This window comes from Astatotilapia calliptera, chromosome 13 (assembly GCF_900246225.1).
Source record: "Astatotilapia calliptera chromosome 13, fAstCal1.2, whole genome shotgun sequence".
Taxonomy (NCBI): Eukaryota; Metazoa; Chordata; class Actinopteri; order Cichliformes; family Cichlidae; genus Astatotilapia; species Astatotilapia calliptera.
This window is the reverse complement of record NC_039314.1, coordinates 26,795,926-26,818,912: the sequence shown is the minus strand read 5'-3', so window position 1 is coordinate 26,818,912 and position 22,987 is coordinate 26,795,926. Positions and strand designations below refer to the sequence as shown.

The 22,987-nt window shown below is 39.4% G+C and overlaps 1 protein-coding gene across 6 annotated transcripts in view; it reads right to left on the bottom strand.

Moving 5' to 3' along the window:
- The window catches only part of atrnl1a (attractin-like 1a), a 331,746-nt gene that overhangs the window by 118,545 nt on the left and 190,214 nt on the right, over nt 1-22,987 (bottom strand). For all 6 annotated transcript variants that reach the window (XM_026189698.1, XM_026189697.1, XM_026189695.1 and 3 more), the window contains 2 exons: nt 18,853-18,914; nt 5,505-5,583 (listed from right to left, as the gene is read on the bottom strand). In XM_026189698.1, coding sequence (XP_026045483.1) covers nt 5,505-5,583; nt 18,853-18,914 — 141 coding nt within the window. The remainder of the gene's footprint in view (nt 1-5,504; nt 5,584-18,852; nt 18,915-22,987) is intronic.

Genomic DNA, 22,987 nt, shown 5'->3' with positions numbered 1-22,987 from the left:
TCCATAATTAACGGTGAAGAGATCCCATTTTCACCTTCTGCTGTGGTTCCCCACTAGACCAGCTCTCTGGAGAGCGCAGCAGAGAGAGGGAGATAGCAATGAACAGATGATACTTCACACAGAAAAGCTAGAAAGAGACTTTTTTTTTCTAGTATTACAACCTGACAGACTTGACACTTTTAATATCTTTATATTATGGCTCAGTTCATAAATTCGTTTTATGTTAAGTCACAGTAAATCCTGATCATTTAAAAAGGTGGTTATAAACAAAGATGTGTTGAAAGATGTCAGAAAATTCTCTTTGAAATATGCATATTCACATCTATGTCACACCCATATCATATGGAAGTCCTGAGTAGGGCTGTGCGATATGACCAAAATCTCATATCGCGATATAAGACATATATCGTCCCGATAATGATATAAATCACAAAAATTTAACATTTCCTGTAAATTCTGTGAATCTCGGGCAGCTCGTCTTGCGGGAAGTGTTTCCAGCTGCGCGTCATGTAGCTGGAGTCGAGTGTTTTAACCGATGCATGAAACGATACATTTTTAGACATAAGTTGTAACGGCCGCCGTTTTCTTTGTGAGTATTTATTACACGGCGTGCTGCGGGGAAAAGCCTGTTCTAACGTTTGAGTCTAAGGTTTATTTTTTAGCACCTGGCGGCTCTTTTTTAATTCTCATCCGTAAATAATCTGCTCTTTTACGTAATTCAGTTTATTTTGAAAAGTCTCAAAAGGATCTTGAGCTTTATTGTGAAAGGTTTATGTGGAACATAAACAAGAGGACTCGCGATGCTGTTGTCGTTGTTGCTAACCACAACGCATAAAAACAGGCGCTTGTCCGTCAGTAGTGTGGTTATATTACATATAAGAGAAAGAGAGAACTTTAAGAAATTAATATAGACAGTACAGTGACCATCAGAACGATGAAAAATATTGCCGTAAACAGTTTATTTTGCGACACCACGAAACAAACAATAGTGTAAAATGAAACGATAGATGTTTTTATATCGTCATCCGATATGTAAATGGTAAATGGCCTGCATTTGTATAGCGCTTTTCTAGTCCATAGGACCCCAAAGTGCTTTACACTACATTCACACACACATTCACACACTGGCGATAGCAAGCTACATTGTAGCCACAGCTGCCCTGGGGCGCACTGACAGAGGCGAGGCTGCCGGACACAGGCGCCACCGGGCCCTCTGACCACCACCAGTAGGCAAACATGGGGTTAGTATCTTGCCCAAGAATATTTGGCATGCAGCCAGGGATCGAACCACTGACCTTCTGATTAGTGGCTGACCTGCTCTGCCACCTGAGCTACAGCCACCCCATAATCGTTATCGTTATATCAAAAAGCCCTAGTCCTGAGTGACGTCAGCAGACCGGTAGCATAATGTGAGCCGGGCACACTGTCACGAGCACTCACACTAACACGGTCTATATTGACCTGGTAGCATCACACAGTTGCCAGATTTGACTCTGGAGACCATTTAAATACAGTGAACTCATTGCCATGTTCAACAACGTAGTTTGAGTTGATTTGACCTTTGTGACACTGCGTGTTAGCCATCAAAGGAGGATACACAGTGGTCATAAGGACATGGATATGGTCAGTAGCAACACTCAGGCAGCAGTTGTGTTTAAAACCTCCCACCAAAACTAGAACCCTGAATCACTGACACAAGGCAGGATGTTGTTTATGAGCCCATTACCCAAATGTCACAGCAGAAGTCAAGACTCATCAGACCAGGCAATGTTTATCCAGTCTTCTATTGTCCAGTTTCCTGTTCTTAGCTGATACTAACAGTCCCAATGTGGTCATCTGCTGCTGTAGCACATCTCTTTCAAGAGATGCTCTTCTGCATACTTTGGATGTAAGACGTGTTTTTCGAGTTCATGTCCCTTCCTTTCAGCTCAAAGCAGTTGGGGCATTCTTTTCTAAACTCTGGCATCAAGAAGGAGAACTGGATTGTTTTCTCTTTTTCAAACTATTAAACCCTAGAGGTGGTTGTGTGTTTCTAAAATAATTAGACCAGCCTGTCTGGAAACAACGATGCCATGTTCAAAGTCACTTAAATAACAAATCACCTTCCCACTTTCATGCTTAGTTTGAAGTTCAGAAGTTCACCTTGACCGTGTCTACAATGTATTAAGCTGCTACCATGTGATTAGCTGATGAGATATTTGCGTTAATTGGTAGATTAAAAAGTGTATCTAATGAATTGACCACTGAGTGGATTCCTGTTACAACAAGGCTCACACAAACAGCTCAGCAATCAGCTTGTAGTTCATATAATGCAAAATTTCCATGAGATAAACATGGCTGTACTATCCATCTCTCCCCTTAAGGAGCAGCAGTTTATCTCTCTAATAATCAGGTTGACACTAAACACATCAACACCAAGAAATCATAAAAACAAAGAAATCAGCGCTATTGATTGTCCTGGTTAATTTTCTGCTTGATGGTTTTCTGAAGCCAAACTGAGTTTGCGAAGCTTAGAACTATATCTGTGTGAGTAAGTGTGTCTCAGAGTCACGTATATCATCTGACATAAATGATACAGTGGGAAATTGAGGTTGGAGATTGATCTGTAAGCTTCAGGTATCATCTGAAGGAAAATAGAAAAGACACAATTGGCCCTTAGAGCTAAAGAAGGAAAATGAGATTTTGTCACTGACAGACTAATCTGTTGTTTTTCAGATTAAGGTCAGTATTGAGGTCATGTATTACAGAAAACCCCCAACTTCTTTACCAAAAACAATGAATGCATTGCTTATATACATGTGGTAGACAGTAACTACTTGCACTACTAGCTGTAAAAATGGCTGTTGCCTGATACTTTGAATGCTGCACTTTAATTCTATTAGAATTTTCTGATTTAACCATGTGCTTAAAGAAGTAATTTATTTTATATAACTGCACTGTAAATAATGATGGGAGGAAAACTGAGCCGGATCTTTCAAGTTCCAATAACAATAATTTCTCTCCACTGTGCAACTTTTCACTTATTATATCCTCCATCATCCAGAGGAAAGGACAGTAAAAAGAAAATAGCCCTCAGGAAGAATGAGGGAGACACACAGTTAAAGACAGAGAAATGTGGAAATTAACCAACAGTGCAGTGAGCATTGCGAATGTGCTGTGATATGAGACCAGCTCTCATAAATATTGTAGCAGAGTGTCAAGCAGCCTGCCAGCAACCAACATACTGCTCCTCACACTGATAAAACAGGGCTAAACAATCACTGCGCTGGAAACATACACACCTGTAAGTACACACACACGCACGCACGCACACACGCGCGCACACACACAGGACAAAGCTGTTCAAGAATCCTCAATGTTTATATCAAGCTCTATATTTCACTTGTCATTTCTCAGGAAAGACTCTGCACAACATAAAATATTAAAGACAGATGATAAGGTCAAAAATCTGACTATTTAAATTGACAACAACTGGATTGTCGGTAAGCACCTTTTTTCAGATGTTAAACACATTACTGATTTATCATCAGGCTCATGTGTGAAATGTGTTGGCAGTGATTTGGTCAGAGCAACGTTTGCATTCATTATCTGGACACTCCAATGAGTTGATGATCTATCTATGTATATACATATACATACATACATATACAACAACAAACAAACACAAATGCACACACACGTTTAAAATGAGCTACTCTTGAACATAGCTTGTTCTGCCCCTTGTCACAGCATGGTGGGTTTATTACAGCTTTATAGCTGTAGGATGATCAGACTGTATATGTCCTACCACTGTGATGCCATTTTCTAATAATATTTTTTAGTTATAATATTTAAATGCCGCTTCAAGTAACTACCTAATGCCAACAACCTTGGTACATAATATAAACACAAAGACGCATATCTATGAAGTAGTGGTGATTAACATGTAAGCAAATTCTACAGTTTCACTCCCAAAATGCTCCAAAAGGCAACAATACCACAAATTAGCTAAGGGTATACCCAGAAAACAGCGAGTGGCCTCAGAGCAGCCATGGCTCCAATCACGCATAACGCTAACCCCTTAATACAGTGATACAGACGGGGTGAGTTATAAAAGATTCACCACACATACTGTTGTTAAAGCTGTAAAAATAGTTCTTTCATCTTTAAAGTCACTTTAACATTGGACTTTATTGGGATTGACTCTCTTTAGAAGACAGCCTCTGGTGGCTATATTAAGAACTGCGGTTTTCAGTGTTTCGTGTTTGCTTCATTAGCGTTTGCCTGCCAGATGTGTGCTAATGCCAGTTTACTGTCATTGCAACACTGCTGTTTGTTATACTGATTAGCAGCAGGGGAGCTCATTTTGTTTGGACTGTTTAAAAAAAACAGCAAGTCTGTTAAAGTTTTCAGCACACACATCTTTTAGAGTCTCAGGTACATAATTAGCAGCTTATTTTGTGTTTTTATATATATATATATTTTCTGTTTACTTTCTGCAACCAGAAATGTTCTTCAAGCTTTTCTCTTCGGCAGAGACGCTAATGCAAACTCAAAGTCACATACTGGCTCAATCTGCAATCTGGACTCTATTCATTAAAATCTGTAAAAACCAAACAACAATTAGTTTTGCATACACCATGTGAGAAAAACGTCACTAACTGAACATAAAGGTTTACTCCACTTAAGAAGATTACGAATAGTCCTAATTGAAGGCAATTCATTTTTGAAACATCATAAATCTTAAAGACACACGTCGTCATCATTTAAATGGGGAAAGTTAATTTGCAAATGAAAAGATCAGCATTTTCTGCATGATGACAAAACAGCAGTGGAGGAGAAAAGGGGGAAGAGCAAGAACCAACAAGTGTATTTAAACACAATAGCTCCCTGTGGTACATCTATGGATTACACTAGTAACAATAGACTATTATCACAGCTGTCCAAAACCAACAGTGATTCCTCCCTGATGACACAAACATAAAACACAAAGTGTGATAAAGAGAATAAGGGTTACTGCTAAAAAACAAAACAAAAATCCCCCCAAAAAACATGTCAAACAGCGCAGCATGGGATTGATTTGGAGCCTAAATTGTTTTTGCATGTGTCTGCGAGTGTGTTTGGAGGAGGGTCAGAAGTAAATATGAAATGATGTGGCATCTGTTCAGGCTTTAAGTGATATATCACTCTATTCCACTCCGTTTAGCATCACTTCGTCTGAGTTAATTGGCTCATGAGGAGCACTAATTAAGGGGAATGGCCTTGTTTATCGTCATGGCGATGCTCGTTAAGCAGAGAGATTTTTTTTTTCCTTCCAGTACTCATGACATTAACCCACCCTTCACAACTTGTGGGTGGGAAGTAGTATCAGTGTTTACCCTTTGATGTGTCAGCTGCATCTGCGTTTCTGTGCAGCAGAATCAAGTGCACACACAGCTTGACAACGCTCTGCATATGCACACAATGGCACACATAAAAACGCATTACAAACACACAGGCAATACATTATCCAAGATGTGTCCTACCTCTCTACGCCGTGAGGCCCAGCAGGTCTGTTTGATTTTCCAAACTACAGCAGCCACCAGCAACAGCGACAGGAAACAGCTGGACAGAGGAGACAGACAGATGATAAATCAATCCAAAATCAATGATTTCTCAGTAGTGCATGAACAAGAATATGCAAAAAAACAAAACAACAACCCATCAGGCAGCATTAGATGGAAACAATTTAAAGAACCGCTTTACTTCTAGGAATAAAAGGTTATACAAGAAATGTTAGCATTTCAAGTAACCAGCAGTTGATGTGGCACGAATCAGAACAGATGGCTTTCAACCAAGAGACTACATGGGTTGTTTTTTTTTTATTATTATTCTGCTTGTTAGTCAAAATATTACAACTAAGTGCTTGACGTCACTCAAGGTGACAAAATAGTCAGTGAAACAAAAGAAAAATCATTGTGTTCATGCTTATAATTAGCTTTTCAGCTGTTAATGTTTTCTTTTTATTTGTTGGGGTTATCCTGCGTCCAGTATCTGTGGATAACACAATCATTTAAGCTCTCACTATAAAAATACAACCATAAATGGTTGCATTTCCACACTAATTTCCTCCCCTTTACCTCCATTTCTTGCAGACCATAGGCTAAAAAGGAGAGAGGAATTCTTGAGAAATATGTGGCAAGATACAAAACCGCAGCGACCACAGGCAGCTGGGGATTTTAGGACACAAAAGGGGCGGCAAGAGGGCAATGAGCGACATGATGCTCTCTAACAAAGAACAAGGTTTCATTTACACACAGATGCGCACACACATCCACACATTCTGTTACAAAGTTCAATGTCTGGAGGCCAAAGTTATCAGGCCAAACACAAAGCTTCTCTCTCAAGCAGAACTTCTGACAGCAACTCAAAACAAGCACACCCAAAGACTTAACAACAGGAAGTCCCTGAGAAAGTGCTGAGGACAGCAGCTTCGAAACAATCCTGCTCTTCATCTGTTTCTGTGTGTGTCAGTGCGTGTGCATGTGCTCTCCCATCTCTCAGTATGGAGATGACAGCATTGTAAAGGGTATTAGTGTTGTAATGAGCGTGACATTTTCAGACCAGTTGTGGCGAGGAGACTGCTGTCATGGCCTCTTCAGTCCACTGACTTTTCAGTTGCATTCAGAGACATCGCAACCAGGAAATCCCCTCCGGTGGTGAGGACAAGATGCTCATTGCTGCTGCTGGATGAAAACCATCCACTTTAAAGATTCTTGCTGCTGACTTTTGCAGATTATGAAAGCTTTCATCTAGCATCACAGTGTCTTTCATGTCTTCGGTTAAAACAAACATGGTGCAAACACCTACAGTACTGACCAAAAGTATTGTGTCACCTTTCATGGCTTTAGATTTAGTTCTCAAGGAGTAAGACTTTTTTTCTGAATGTCTATCAAAGTGAGCTGAGTGTAAATGTGAAGCCTCAATTTACTATTCAATCTACATCCCTACCCCCACCTATGGTCACAAACTGTGGGTGTGATCGAAAGAACAAGATTGCGGATACAAGCGGCAATAATGGGCTTCCTCCGAAGGGTGGCTGGACTCTCGCTTACAGATAGGGTGAGAAGTTCAACTATCCGGGAGGGGCTCAGAGTAGAGCCACTGCTCCTCCACATCGAAAGGAACCAGTTGAGGTGGTTTGGACATCTGACAAGGATGCTTCCTGGGTGAGATGTTCCAGGCATGTTCCACCTGGAGGAGGCCATGGGACAGACCCAGCTGCTGCCCCCGCGACCCGGCCACGGATACTTGGAAGAAGATTGATAGACCATCCGTCCATCCATCCATCTAAGAGTTTTGTTGGACGTTGGCTGCTTTTTCACTGATTTTCAGTTCAGTCACTGAACTTTTTTTTGTTGAACCAATGATTTGTGACTTATTCAAGCAGCAGGCAGCTTAGCAAAGAGCCAATTACTAACTGTATCTTTAGATTTTATATTACTACCAGCCTGTCATCAAAACACTTTTTTCTGTTCCTTTAGTTGAAACTATGAAAAAGCCAAAGATAGCACAGTCTAAAATAAATAAAATAGTATTTTTGTACTATGGAGATGATTCCCAAAGAGCTATTCGCTGCGTTTCTCACCATTTTGTCTTTAAAAAAGTTAAGAGAAACTAGAAAAGGGGAGAACAGAAGAAATAAAAGTCATGTCCTTAAAAAAATTGGGGGGAAAAAAGCAAAGATCTGACAAAGGACTTGAGAGATGCAGCTTGACCTTCAGTTAATCCCTCTACTGTTCACTGAAGTCTCCTCAGAAATGGTCATAGTGGATGGGTGGCTGTCAAGAAGTTCTTCTTAAGGAAGAGATAAGGTTGCGGTATGCTAAGGTACAGAAGAACTAAAATAAAGATCAGTGGCAAAGGGTCATAGGGAGTGAAGAATCCAAATTTCACGTGTGTTTCAAATTATTGTCAGTGTGTATGGCAGATACAACAGTATCTAGAGCCATCTGTAAAACACAGTGGTGCCTCTGTCATGGCTGATTTCAACCAGTGGCTTTCTTGTCAAAACTGATGGAATTAGGAGCACGTACAAGTACTGTCAGATTTGAATCCATCATGCAATACTATCTGGAAAACATCTGATTGGCAACAGATTTTTCTCACAGCATGAAAGTGATCCCTAATACATTAGCAAAACAGCGTATCTGGGAAAAAAAACCCACATGGTCGGTCATTACTGAAGCAGTGGGGAATTATCTTGACAGAGAGAAGGAAGAGGTAGCTAACATAGAAATGTGCTTAGAAAGGCTCATTCTATTATTCATTGTGTGAACCATCCACTTCACAGTGAGTTTGAGTTGTTGCCTTCCGGCCGCCGTTTTAGAGTACCTCCGAGGAGGACTAAAAGACTCCAGGTCTCTTTTATCCCTACTGCGTCTTGTCTCCTTAATGGCAAATAATTGTCCTTGAATTTTCTATCATTATTATTGTTATTATTGTTTTATAGTATTGTTCTGTTTGTTCTTATCCTCCTGCTGCTAAACTAATTTCCCCTTGTGGGACAATAAAGAAATTGAATTGAATTGAATTGAATCCTTCAAGAAGTCTGGAGAACCATTTCTGAAGGCTATTTAAATAAATTATAAAAAAGCTTGCCTCAAAGAGTTCAGCCTTTGTTGAAGTACAAAGGTGGTTGTAGTGAATACATGACAGACTGATGCAATATGTATTTTGTGTCTTTCCATTGCCCAAAGATTGTATAATAATAAACATAAAATGCTTGTTTTATTGGCTTAAGTGGTCACCAGTTAGACAAACTTGATTTTTTTAAATGACACAACACAACATTATTTTTGGTGTATTCACAGCTAACTGGAGAACCACTTGAACCATCAGCATAACATGATCCTGATTTCACAGGCTCAACAACCCCCACACCGGATAGTACCGGACCCCCATTACAGCAACTATTCACCAGAATAATTACTGCAAAGACATACACACTCAGTAACTCCACTGCAATGATTTCCCATCCTCTAAATTCTAAAAACACTCCACTGGCTCAGATTCAATCGGGCACATGATTCCCAATTTAATCTGTTTTACCTCAGCTCACCATTAATGGGCCACAGGGCCTGAGCTTAGCCATCTAACCAATGAAGCAGAATGGCTAATTGTGGCTCTTACAATTATTAGGGAGGAGAAAGAAGAGGGGAGGATAGGGTTGTCCTGTGGGTTTGTTAACACTCGACTGAGCTTCTTGATAGGTTTAGTTTTAAGACTGTTCAGCTACAGGTAAGAACAACTGAAACGATTAAACAGCCGAGGGATGTGTAAGAACGACTCTGGGTCCCACAGCTTTTATTCCTTCTTTTTTAAGTGACTCAGCCTTTGGCAAATAAATGTAGAAAAGCACAGTTCATACGACAGACACAAGAGCACACACATGCAGGGAAGTACAGTGAATCATCTGAACCCCTGAAGGTAGGAAAAAAATCAATAAGATAGTCAATTAACATGGGCCACAGATAGAAAGCTGTTTCTGATTCTGTGCTATTTGCTAAAGCAGCAAATCAACTCTAAGTGTAGGGACAGGCTGAGGGCATGAGTCATGAGAGAGAAGCTGCAGGTTCTCTAACTGTAATGTTTTCAATGTGTGTGTTTGTTTGTTTCTAAGCCTTGATTTTGGCACTTCAGCAAAGGAAAGAATTATAATTTATTTTTAAAGCACTCTTTAAAATAAACAGTTACAAAGTGCTGCACAGTCTGGATGAAACCATTTAAGTTGACTCATTTGGTCTCTGCAATAAGTTATCTGGTCTGTCTTCCAATTAATCACATATGGAACACCAGCATTTCCCACTGGAAATCCGTAACTATCACCTTTCAACATGCAAATATAACCTGATCATTTTGGTGCCCAGACCTAATCAAACAGCAAGTGAAGCAAAAATAAAAAGAGTGAGTGAGTGCAAGGTGCTCCACACTGTAAGGTAAATATCTTACAAAGTTAGACAATGTCGGTTGTCTAACGGTTCCCTGTGAACCAGCACTCATTTTAAAAGAAAGAAGCCTCTTGAAGAACTATGCCCACAGAGAGAGCAGTCATCTTTCATGGCAGGAAAGGGGAAAAATGCACTGATGTGCTCGTGTGTTATATTATTTATCATAATATTTGGCAGGTTGGACCACTGGTTTATCCCACTGCCACTCAGTCAGCTTCCTTATACTGACTTGAGTGTAAAATCTGAAAAATTTAGTAACTAGGGACGATGCTGAAAAGATCAATAGTTAAATTCGTAGCTATCTGCACTTGAATGTAAAGCCATGCCTGGGTCTGTCCAAATTTCCTTACCTGGGAGGCAACCTAGTCAGATTTTCAGTCAGCTGCTCTAAAGTTCAGCTCTGCTCTGAGTCCCTCCCAAATGAGCAAGCACCCTCACCCTGAGCCTGAGCACAGATACCCTGCAGACGAAGCTCATTTCCGCCGCTTGTCTGCAATCTCATTCTTTCGGTCACTACCCAGATATTTGATCAAAGAGAACACCACAGAGAATTTAACTCGAAGTGGATGTTGGTCATGGTGGTCATTTTGAAATGACATGGGCAATTTCGGGGAGTCTCATGAGCCACTCACTTCTGAGTAGCGACTCTGCTGTTTTAGGGGAAAAGAGAGAGAATGAAACTGATTGCTAATCAAGCGAGTCAGAGCTGGGAGTAATTGGACAAAGCTGCGCTGCGGTGTCACCAATTAGCATCTGAGACTGTGGAGAGGAGCAACATAAATGCTGTTTAATTATGGCCATTCTCCTTCATTTGGATATGAAAAAGAATGTGCATGGAGGATGGATGAAGGGTGGGAGAGACGGGATGAAGGGTGGGAGAGACGGGAAGATGAGGGGAGGAGAGTTTTTAAACTGTAGATTCTTTGTGGAAGAAAATTTTACAACTACTCCGGGAGTCTTTAAACATCTGGGCCTAATTTTCAAAAGCACATCCAACACAGATCGATATGAGTCATTACGAGACTGTATTTACACTTAAAACGATGCCACTTTCAAAATATCACATAAAATTAATAATGGCTGAGCTTTTTCTCCAGCTATTGTTTAATACTGCAGCATTTCAGTCTTTTCTCTTTTCCCCTCTGCCCTCATGTCGCCAACTTTGATTCTGCTTCAAATTTTTGGACTATAATTAAAGCTGCAGTAGGCAGAAATCTAGAACTGAAAAATAAAAACCCTTAAGGATTTGAAAATAGACAGCCTTTCTCCTGCAGCAGTTCCCCCTCTGTATTAAGCCTGCTTCATGCAGGCTTTTGGCTTCATACAGGATTCAACTCTGAGTGGGTAAAAGTACTCTACTTAATCGGCTGCACCACAGTTTCTACATTTACATTAATTATAATATGATAAGACTGTTGTGGATTTTTGACCAGCAATGCTGAAAGAAACATGATGCCTTTTCACATCACACTGTCACACAATTCTTCAGGCAGCAATGGAGGCCAGGTTCCATCACCTATCTCTGACAAAATATGTTTATAACTAATTTGCCTCAATTGATTTTGAAGGACACTTAATTGCTCAATTACTGAATTAACTGTTGAATACTCAACAGATGTTTATAGATCACTGTCATGCACAAAGCAGTGTTGGCCCAGAACTCAATCTTTCTCCAGCCTTAACCGAGAGATTTGATTGCCTAAACCGAATTTAAAGCTGTTGAACCCTTTTTAGAAGTTTGGAGTGGTTATTGCAGAGATAGAAATTAAATGTATTTTTAGGGTAATAAGTAATCTGGGTAAATCAGATCACTAACTGACATGCAGATACATGTTCAATATTTACTTTCAGTCCTGATTTTTGCCTTAGCTGCATATCTTTCAATTTTCTCTGCATTCCCACTGCCAGACTGCATCTCATCACTCTGCCTTCTGCCTAAAGGCTACCCCCCACATACACACACAAAATGAGAGTCATGACTAAGGCTCTTTGGTACTTGCACACTGCAACACAAGCCAAGAAGTCCAGACTTGTGACACACTCAGAATCTACAGCACCGCATGTGGACATGGTAAGGACAACATTTGACGATAGACTGCATTTCATTTATCAGACTTCTTAGTTTTTCTTCAATTACCCTAAAGTGTTGTCAAAAAATATTCAGATACTAATAACTAACAATTAATCTCTGAACAGATAATCCATCCAATACCGAACAGTTTTCACCTCTTTCAGTTTTACACACAACTTCATACAGCATAGATGGAACACACTGCCCCACCCCTACCTCCCAGCTGAAGTAGTTCACTTTTCAAAACACAGAGATCTAATCTCTAAAGAGAATCCTGGGTCTGCCCCGGGGCTTCCTCCCAGTAGGCTATGCCCAGAAAACCACCTCTAGGAGGCATTGAGAAGGCATCCTAGTCCAATGCCCAAACCACCACAACTGGCTTCTTCAATGTAGAGGAGCAGTGGCTCTACTCCACCCACTCTTCAAAGGAAACTAATTTCTGCTGCTTGTATCGCAACCTCATTCTTTCGGTTACTACCCAGAGCTCGTGAGCAACGTAGATTGACCTCTTTGCTTGACTGTGGCCATGGTGTTCTTTGGATCATATTTAGCATTTATCTTCCTTCAAACACAGCAGGTGTTCTTGGTGACTTTGGTCCTACCTGCATTCAGAACTTTAACAAGCATCTTCCCGTGTAGTTTTGGATTGATCTACCATCTCTCATGATCATCCTCACGTATGAGCCCAAGAGAAATTGATAGTCATTCTGCATTTATTCCATTTCTGAATAACCAACAGTTCTCCGAACTTCTTCCTTAGAATCTACAATCTTGTCCATGACATCATCTGACAACTCTTTGGTCTTGCCAATGATGGTGGTGATTTTGTGTACAGGTGTGCTTTATTCACACAAGCTGAGATCAGTATTATCTGTAACTGATTGACTGTAATCTATTATGCAAAGTATATTACAATGTATGTCTATTGTGTAATGGCAGATGGGCACACAGCCGTTTATAACTTTTATGTAATGTTATGTGTCTGGATCTAGTTAATATTCTGTCTCTCTACTTAACAATGAAGCTACCGCAGAGCCTTTTCATACATTTGTAAGTGAACAAACTTCCAAACTCAGCAGGGAATGTTGGCATTGTGGCAAGAGTTGGCATAGTGGTAACAAGTCTTATTATTTCATAACCCAATATCACAGACACAAAGGCCACATTGTTCACCTCGTTATGGGAACGAGAACGGGATGGTCTGTTTGCTTTTCGGTTCAACATTGGCAAAAACTGCTGCTCAAAACCCTTTAATGAACTCACCACAACTTAAAGAAAAATAAATGCACATCACATTATATAACATGCTGCAAATAAACCAACAATGGAAAGAAAAGTCCCCTTGTTTTAGCACATATCCTTTTCTCAAGTCTGCAGTGCAGAAGAGAGCAACTCATCAACATAGCAGTAACTAACATGCATACACACATGCAAGAAACTCTCCCGGCAAAACTTGACACTGTCCCTGAATGGTGACATCATCTCTCTATGCTGGCCTAAAGGTCACCAATGTCCAGAAGCCGGCCCTGGGCACAAAACGTCTCACTTCCCCACATGGCTGCATAGTGACACACACTCCCACACACACAAGCATGAACACAGGAAAGAGGATACATGTGAACATATACAGGAAATAACACACACACACGCACTAACACAAACAGAGACACACACTTGTCCGACGTCAGAGCTGAGTGGCAGAATCTTGCCTGAAGACAGCAGAGCTCATTCCAGACATCTTTCCCAAAACAGTCTCATTAGATCCAGTGTGGGTCTGCATGACTATGAGCTGTAACACAAACGACTCTCACCCAGTCCAAAAATAGAAAAATAAAAATGACTGGCTGTGTGTTTTCTAATGGAGTTATTGTAAAGGAAAACCATAGATGGAATGGAAATTATTTTTGGATTTAATTATTTCCATTTATCTTAAACAACAAAAAGCAATAATAATATTATTAAACAACGTCCTGCCTCAGAAAGATAAAGGAAAATGCACAGACAGCAGGATGTTGTCCTGTTTCATGTCTATTTGTGCTGATTCCTTTAAATGTCCACAGCAAGCTCTACTGTATATAGACAAATAAACAAGATGGGTAAGCAAGACATTTCATCCCATGTAGCTTCCCATCATCTGTATTCTTGCTGCTTTAAGCTGATTAATGTGTAAATGTGAAACTCATTCTATCTTTTGACTTTTTTTGTGTGCATAATCAACGATGATATACTGCTAGACTGGCTGCTGAACACTGCCTTTCTACTATCGGGTCGTTAAGTCTGACGTCACTAGCCGTGTCTGGGCCTAAGCTCCGCTGCAGGTCCATATATCAAACGATCACTATGGCATTACTGAGAGTTGAAAAACTGTCTAAAGTCTTTCATCTTTAATAAAATGATCAGTGTTCTGCTCTACCAGGTGTAACAATTGAGTTTAACATCCAGGCATCCATGAAAACGGAATTTATGACATTTAACGGAGTTAGAAGTTAGCAGGGAGTTAGCTCGCTAGCTTCTATCTAAATACAATATAGCTATATATAGCTGCGGGCCCCGGTCCGGATGGGCCTGGGCCCCCTTGCCCTGGTGGGTTCCAGAGTGTGGGGGTGCCCACTGGGGTCACCCACCCACACACGCAGGGCTTGGGGTGCAGGTATGTCACGAGGGTGCAGGGAGGCACTCCCCCTCTGTCCCCTTCTGGCCGCCTGTGCCTCAATTTTATTCTGCAACCTAGACATCCACATTACTCACACTCTCACATAACACACACATATAGGGCCTTGGGGGTGGGCACATTTTACAGCATCCAGAGGATGGTCGGTGTATTTGGGGCTCTACTCAGCTCTTCCCAGGAGGGTGGCACGGTCCCCCCCCCCCCCCCCCCTTTGGTGGTCCTCCTCGGGTCCTTGTACTCTGGGGCCTCTGGATATATGGGGCCTGGATCTCCTCCATACCTGCTTCATACCCTGGTGGACTCCTGGTGTGGCTCCCCACACTCCCTAGCAGATCATTACATGGAGAAACCTTTGGAATACAAGCATGCTGATCCACACAGGTGTGCAAACAGGTGTACACACGTGTGTTCACAGCCTTTCTTGGCTGCTGCCTCAAAGCACATTGTGCGCTGTCTATCTTGCATGCTGCACAACATTGTTTATTATTTAGTATCTACTGCTAGCTAGTTTATTGTGATGGTGATGTTTTTTTTATTATGTTGCTCTTTATTGTTTGCTTTCTCTTCTGTTTTTTTTCTCCATACAGGTGATCCAGGTGTTTTGTTTGTTTTTTTCTTTCTTCCCCCCCTTCTCACCGTCTCTTCTCCCCTTTGGTTTTCTTTCTCTCCCTCTCTTTCTTTCATTCTTTCTCCCTGTCCTATCCCCCAGTCATGTCTGTCCCGTTTGTAGCAACTGAAAATAAAATAAATTCATAATTATAATAAAGGTCAATCAAATGGACCAATATGGCAAGGCCATGATGATCCACTTGGTAAAATAAATCCGCTTGGCATCTTTCTTGGCCTCAAGACAACAATTCTGATGGCTAAAGATCCAAACGGGACACAAAAAAATAAAAAAATAAAAAAATAAATAAATACAATATAGCATGTCCTGACTGCGGGGTTTTGGAAACAAATTAAAACGTACAGCTCTGTTATCACTTCCAACGTAAATGAAGACAGAAAACTAAACAGCAGTGACGTTTGTAGGGTTACTGAAGTTTTGCTAGCTGGTATATAATGATGTGCTACGTGACCGCTAGCAACACAGCTATGTTAGCATAATATACACAAGCTAACTTTTTTTCCACTCGATAAAAGTTAGCGTGAGTGTTCTCGGTGGTCAGGAACAAATGTAATCGCATGGCAGGATGCTGTAAAAGGACCAAACTTCAGCCAGGAGAACAACTGAGATAATCCATCCACAATATGAGGTTAGTCATTCATATACTGCTGCATGGGCTGGGCTGTAGTTACATCCTAAGGTTTTAAAAACTGAGCTTAAATAAATGATTAGCAGTAATAAAAGCCGAGGGAGGTCAACAGTGATCACTGACTGTTTTAGGAGTTTTTTGAGATTAAATAGAAGAAAATACAAAACATTAAACATGTTAACAACACAAAAGCCATATTAAACACAGACTACTTTAGGCCCGGAAGTAGGATTCGTCACGTCATCACTTAACGACCGGATAGTTATCATAATGTGTGGATAATGTGGAGCCAAATGCAGACTTGCAGACAGAATGAAGAAATGGACAATGAACTATTATTAGAGTGAGGCAGGTAGTCTAACAAGCAACAAAAAAACTAATTCCAGAAAACCAAAAATTACAAGTAACAGGGGAAACATAGTTTTACAGCTATAAATCGTATTTCTGCACCAGGAAGATGATTCCAAAGAGCTTTTAGATGAACATTTGGCACCCAATCTCACCACAACAGGCAGCATATGTGCAGTGTGCCATTAAAAATTTTGAGGAAACCAGATAAGTGGAGGACAAAAAAACTACAGCAGATGAATAACATCAGAAAGTCTTGTCCTTAAGAAATTGGAAAACAAATCCAGCAAAGATGTGACACAGGGCCTAAGCGATGCACCTGGTCCTTGGCACCTGGTTGATCCATCTACTGTTTGCCAAAATCTCAGTGGAAACGTGGCTGTCAAGAAGTTCATAAGGAAGAGAAATGGAGAGGAAAAAAGTGGGGTATGGCAAACTACACAAGACCTGGAATGAAGATCAGTGGCAACAGATCTGATGGAGTGATTAATCCAAATCAGAAAATTTTGGTTCCTGGAGTAGGTCAGGAGAGAGGTACAGCACTGATTATGACAACCATTTGTAAAGCATGTAGAGGAGGCTCTGTCATGGTTTGGGGTTGCATTTGAGGCAGTAGTGTTGGGGATCTTGTCAGAATTAATGGAATTATGAAAATTTGCCAAAAAGATTTCAGGCGATGTTGAAAAATAAAGGTGATCATATCAAATATTGATTCCCAAACTCATTAGAATTATATAAATTCTGTTTTTTTCTCATAATAATAATAATAATAATAATAATAATAATGGATTGCATTTATATAGCGCTTTTTGGGACCCCTCAAAGCGCTTTACAATACCACTCTCACATTCATACACTGGTGAAGGCAAGCTACAGTTGTAGCCACAGCTGCCCTGGGGCAGACTGACAGAAGCGAGGCTGCCATATCGCGCCATCGGCCCCTCTGGCCATCACCAGTAGGCGGTGATGGCCAGAGGGGCCGAACAAGACGAACACCCAACACTTGAGCCACGATCGCCTACATATACACTTTATTTATATGTATGTTTGCATTTGTTTCAGTTCAAACTGTCTGAACAAACACATGTCAAATATCATCAAGGTATATAGTTAAACATGGTAAAACCTCATCTGTGCATTAAGTGGCATTCTGAGAGGCGAACATATTTTTGCTGCGTCTGGGGAGTAAATTGATTTCCAGGTTCTTAGGATTTCCTGGAACTTAGTGGAAAATATAAAATAAATTAAGCAATACAAAAGATGATTCCTCTTAGGCCTACCCTCTAGAGAGTTGCCAGAAAGTCTGTTTTACACAGTTGGATCAAAGCTTGTCATCCAAGTACTGGTAATTTGGTAGTGGGAAATCTTTAATACTCTCCCACATGAAAGACTATAATGCAACTAGAAAAGGAAATGACGAGTTATTTCTGTGGCTCTGGTCACTCTTTTTACACTTAGCCTTGAAAAACTTAATTTTAGAAGGAAAGAATTGCACTGAATGGAAGTGCTCGGTAATATCCCAGAAGCTGTGATTCTCAACTTGATGGCTGTTGATGACCGGTTACTTTAAAAAGACATGCATGTGCACTAGTGAACTACAAGGTACGTGAGCTGTTAACAAACCTACATTCATTTCTTCGTGTTTTATTTAGCTGTTTATCGTCATTGTTATAACCACTATTATTGTATTTATAATGTGTTTTTTAACAACCCAGAGATGATTAAAGACTATGAAGAATCAACCATCTGGACACAAATAGTGTACACTTATAGTCTTCTTACACGTATGCAATAAAAAGTATACCAAGGGCAAGTATGTCATAAATATTACTATATAAATTAATCTTTTAGTGAAAGTTTCCTCACTTGCTATGATGGCTTTATTATAATAAGAGAAACATAACAAATATAGTAAGGAAAAACTCATAGTTAATTTCACTGGATTCTTAGGTTTCAGCATTTTGAGTTTAGATATGAAATTCATATATTTTCTTCAATTCAAGTGAGTGAGAAGGTATGAAAAACAACTATAAAATTCTTATGAGCTTATTAATAATGCACTGGTTTTTCAAAGATTGGGAGCCCACTAATTAGCTGATTTGCAGGTCAAAGCAACTCATTTGGATACTTTTTTAAGTTTTTTGTTTCATGAAACCTAAATTTTTTAAGTATTAAGATTTCGAAATGATTCTTTTAAGAGCAAGCACAGCAACTTTATACATTATACAAACAAAACCCTTCATCTTATTAATCCTGCAGGTTTTCTTCAAGATAAAATTATGTTTCAATCAATTGTGCATCCATGCTCTTTCTTAGCAACCCACACTTCTCCTGCAGAAGGTAACACAGCTGCTGAGGGTGAAGTGTCTTTCCTGAGGCTGCTGCCTCCTACTGTAACTTTGTGACTTCAGGTTAGAGCTCAGTTGAGCAAAGATCTTCTGGGAGCTGAACCACTGAGCAGCAAAAGCCCTACAAGGTGCTCGGCATGAAAGAGTCAGTAAATAAGTAAATATAACAATAAAAATAAAAAAAACTTACCTGAAGAAGGTAACGAAGAACTGCACCAGGTCCATGATGCTGTTGTGCTGAGAGAAAGCAATCTGAGACAAGACAAGAAAGGGAAAGAGAGTGCAAGAGGTTAGTGCAAAATGTACAAGTTTGACTTTTTGCCTCTATATGACCTTTGAACAGCAGTTAAAATGCTGATTTTCTTCTCCTCCCATTTGTGATTGGAACTTTTTCCAACAAAACTTCTTCCTGCAAATGTAAGAACAACACAGACTAAAATCGACACAAGTCACTGCACTGCTTTTTTATTGCTCCTTTTACAGAACACTGGAAACTAAAACAGTATCTGTTAAACATCTTTCTTTATCCAAGGCCAGCATTCAGACCTCTTACAAAAAACCATTGGTTTTATTCCTGCCTTTTACATTCAAACATGACACAAACACAAAGAATACAATGTGATGCACCACCGTATGGGTTGCAGGTTATTATAAGATTAGCCTGTGACTAAAAGCTTCTGGCCTTTTGTGTTCTTCGGTATTCTGCAGCACTTTGTTCAACAATTGAAATTTGACAAACCTACTGCATGCTATAGCTCCACTAAATCAACTGGCTGCATCATCCATCATGTTCTCTGTTCTGGGATGCTGGTGCAGTGTGTGACACTCTGGTGTTCAAAGCCACAGATATAAAACATGTCGACTCAGTCAATGCACACTGTGTATTTATTGTAATTATTGGTAATTGATTTTTCCGCTTGTCTTCAACCATGCAGATATTAACTGGTTTAACTTTAACAGATTATTCTATATTTCAGTAAAGAAAAGCACAATTCCATATTAGTGAATACAACATCCTGGCTGATTATCAAACAATGTTTCTTTATTACTTGTGGAAACCCAAGCTTCCAATTTACTATGTTTCCAATGTCTGCTATAATAATTAAGGCTCATAAAGTTAAAAAAATATGATATGCCCTTTTTAAAGTGGCCAAAAACTTCATCTAGTTTGTGCATGTTTAAATGAGCCACATTTTTGTACTGTTTTTGCAATATTAAAAGATGTATTATCTATATTTCCACTCGTTTCATCAGCATACACACCCACACATATTCCTAACAGCATGAAAGCCATCCTCACCTCTCACCTCATCTCATCCCTCACTCTGTAACTCAATACAATCCGTGTTTATGAACAGTTGTGTGAGTTTACTGTGTGTTTTTCTGTGTCTATGTAAGATGTGCCTTCTGGCTTCAGAGTACAGTTTTGGCTCTCAGATATGAAAACTCTTGAAAAGCCACTGCAGTCTATGTCTCAAATCCATCATGTTAAGAGGATTATTTATTACAAAAATAATTGATTTTCCATTCACTTTCCTGTCCTGCAGGGACAACAAAAAGCTGATATTTCAGTTACAGTTAGAAGGCACAAAGACTCCTCATATGGATCAATGCTCTAAGATAAATGACCAAATGACCAAGTCAACCAAAGACGAGCGGTTAATGAGGATAATTTAAAAAACAAAAGGAATATTGGTGTACAAAAGTAAAACTCTCAACAGCACAAATTTACTGACGGCTACTGGTTGGTGGTTTGTTTGTTTTCACTTATGATTTCATGCCAGCAGCACAACCAGTACAGAAGTACTGGGGAAAAGTAGTAGTCATCATCTTAGAGCAAGTATTGGTGTGCCAGTGCACTGAGCAAAATCACTGCTATTGTTTCGTAGAAAACTAAGAGTAAAGTCTAAGAATTGTAATGACCATCTTAGAGCTTTGATCCATTTAGTAATTAAATGGAATAAATTCAATTAGGAGGTCTGCTTCACAGGAAAACTGATTACCTGTCAGTTTCTTCCAAGCTCAACCAGTATGACTGTTACTAATGGTGTTTCCCAATGTCTTATCCACTCATTTAAAATATGGTTACATTTAAGAAAGTGAGCATTCTTGGTTAAGAAAATACAAGAATGGAGAACTGAAAAGTTGCACAGCAGCAGACCAAACAACAATTGATTTGTCAAAGTCCCACTAAGATGACTGCCAATTAAAAACCTTTTCACAAAGGAGTTTTTTTCAACACCTCAACACGTAATGTGTTTGTATTTGCTGCTATTTTGACATTAACATAAATAAAAAGCTTTTTTTAATGGTTTTACTGAACAAATGCAAATTGTAGCCTTGAAACCTTTAGGTCCTCTTTTAACAGCAATAGCCTTCATTAGATTTAGCCTAAAATTGCTTCTGACACTTCCACATCATCAACTGATGTCTTGATGGCACACAGCAGGCATTTCCACAGACGTCTAAATTAGGTAAAAGTTAGTGACTTGCTTTGGAGTTTCCAAAACTTAAATTTAGTTCTCTCTCAAGCACTCTGTTGAATATTTACTTTGGTTTGGTTTATTGTTTAACCCTCCTGCCATCCTTTAAAAAACTCACACCCATCACCCTAGGGACCATTCTCAGCCACGCCATAAAAAGACCATATATCCATATTTTATTCCACTTTAAATTAGCCAACCTTGTAAAACTACTTCTCCCTGAAATATTCATGTAAAGTTTTAATTATATTTTCGTTGTTTTAACCCTTCAAATCCCAGTGTTATTACATGAGCGCCCTGTGTTATAAGCCCCAAAAACCAAAAAACGAAACTAAATATTTCCACAAAAAACCAGTTGAAGTAATATGTGATTGTCATTATAAGTAGGCCTTTAGATGGACCAAAGATTGGCACCAACATACATTTTGACCTGCCATTATTTTTTTTGCATTTTTTTTGCAATTTAAAAATTAAAACTTCAAGGCCCTGAGTCTTCATTGACATCCAAGAAAAGAAGAAAAAATAAAATCATATGATGATAATTTGGGGTTGAAAAATAGCGTTTATAATGGAAGTCAATGGGCAGAAAATGGTCCCCAGGGTGATGGGTGTGGGGATTTCTGCTGCTCAGCCATTTTAGGCTGATTTAAGGAATTCACACTGGAATATTAACATTGACAGGTAAAAACTATCCTGTGGCAAGTTTGGTTATATTCCACTGAACACAGTGGAAATGGCAGCCATTTAACACATAGCAGTGGCACAAAAAGGTCCCAAGAAGGCAGGAAGGTTAATTAGATCACCTACAGAATGCGCTCATAAGCTTAAGGAACTGCTGCCCAGATGTTCTTCTGCAACATGTCCTAATGTCATTTCTAATTCTTTGATCCCACAGTGATTGCAAGACAGCCAAACAACTATTCCATGATGCTGCATCCACCATGCTTCTCAGTCAGTTTTTGGCAGTGTCTCTTTTCTTAAAGGAACTTTGTGCATTTTTGCCAAAAACTTCAAATTCTCCTTCACCATCCACAGAGCTTCACCCGTATACAGAATAGCAACAGCCCAACATTTCTTCCATTTGTAAACTGTTTGTCTTATTGTGGATTAATGAACCCCTATGTCTTTAGAATAGCTTTCTTTGCATTTTCAAACCTCCAGGATATTACATAATGATTATATTAAGGCCCTAAGAAAGTTGTTGTGAACAAGGCATAGTTCATACCAACCAATCCTCTTGAGAAGAGCGTACTTTATCAGTATGTGTTTCTTTATAGGAGCTCAACTAAAACATTGTCTTACCTCCTTAACTAGAACATCTGAGACCTGTGTTTTTGTTTATTTGTTGAGTGAGTTTGTGCATAAAAGTGTGACTCACATGTAGATGAAGATCAAACCATATTATATAAATAACAAATGTGTCATTCATGAAGAAATATCACTTCTTCCAACTGTAAAGTAAATTATGTTTATAAGGACAGCGTATGCTTTTGATATTAAGTGTATTGGAACAAAAAAAAAGATATCCGAGGAGAGACTATGACATCTAATTACTATGAGGACATGTTGCCCTCAGAGTTTCTCTTGAAATTAAAAGCTAACTTTAGAATCTGATAAATTCTTAACAATTAAACTTTAGATGTCTTTAAATGTGCATCAGTAGTTTAATAAGAAATCATCCTAGACAGACCCGCACTTTCTTATTCTTTTTCATTTTTACGTTAAGAGGCGAAAAGTCTTTCATTTTGTACTAATTGTCTTTCAAAGGTGTCAAAATCTTACACTTTCTCTCATGAAACTTTAAGATAATATAAAAGAGGTACAGGCAAAACCACTTATGTA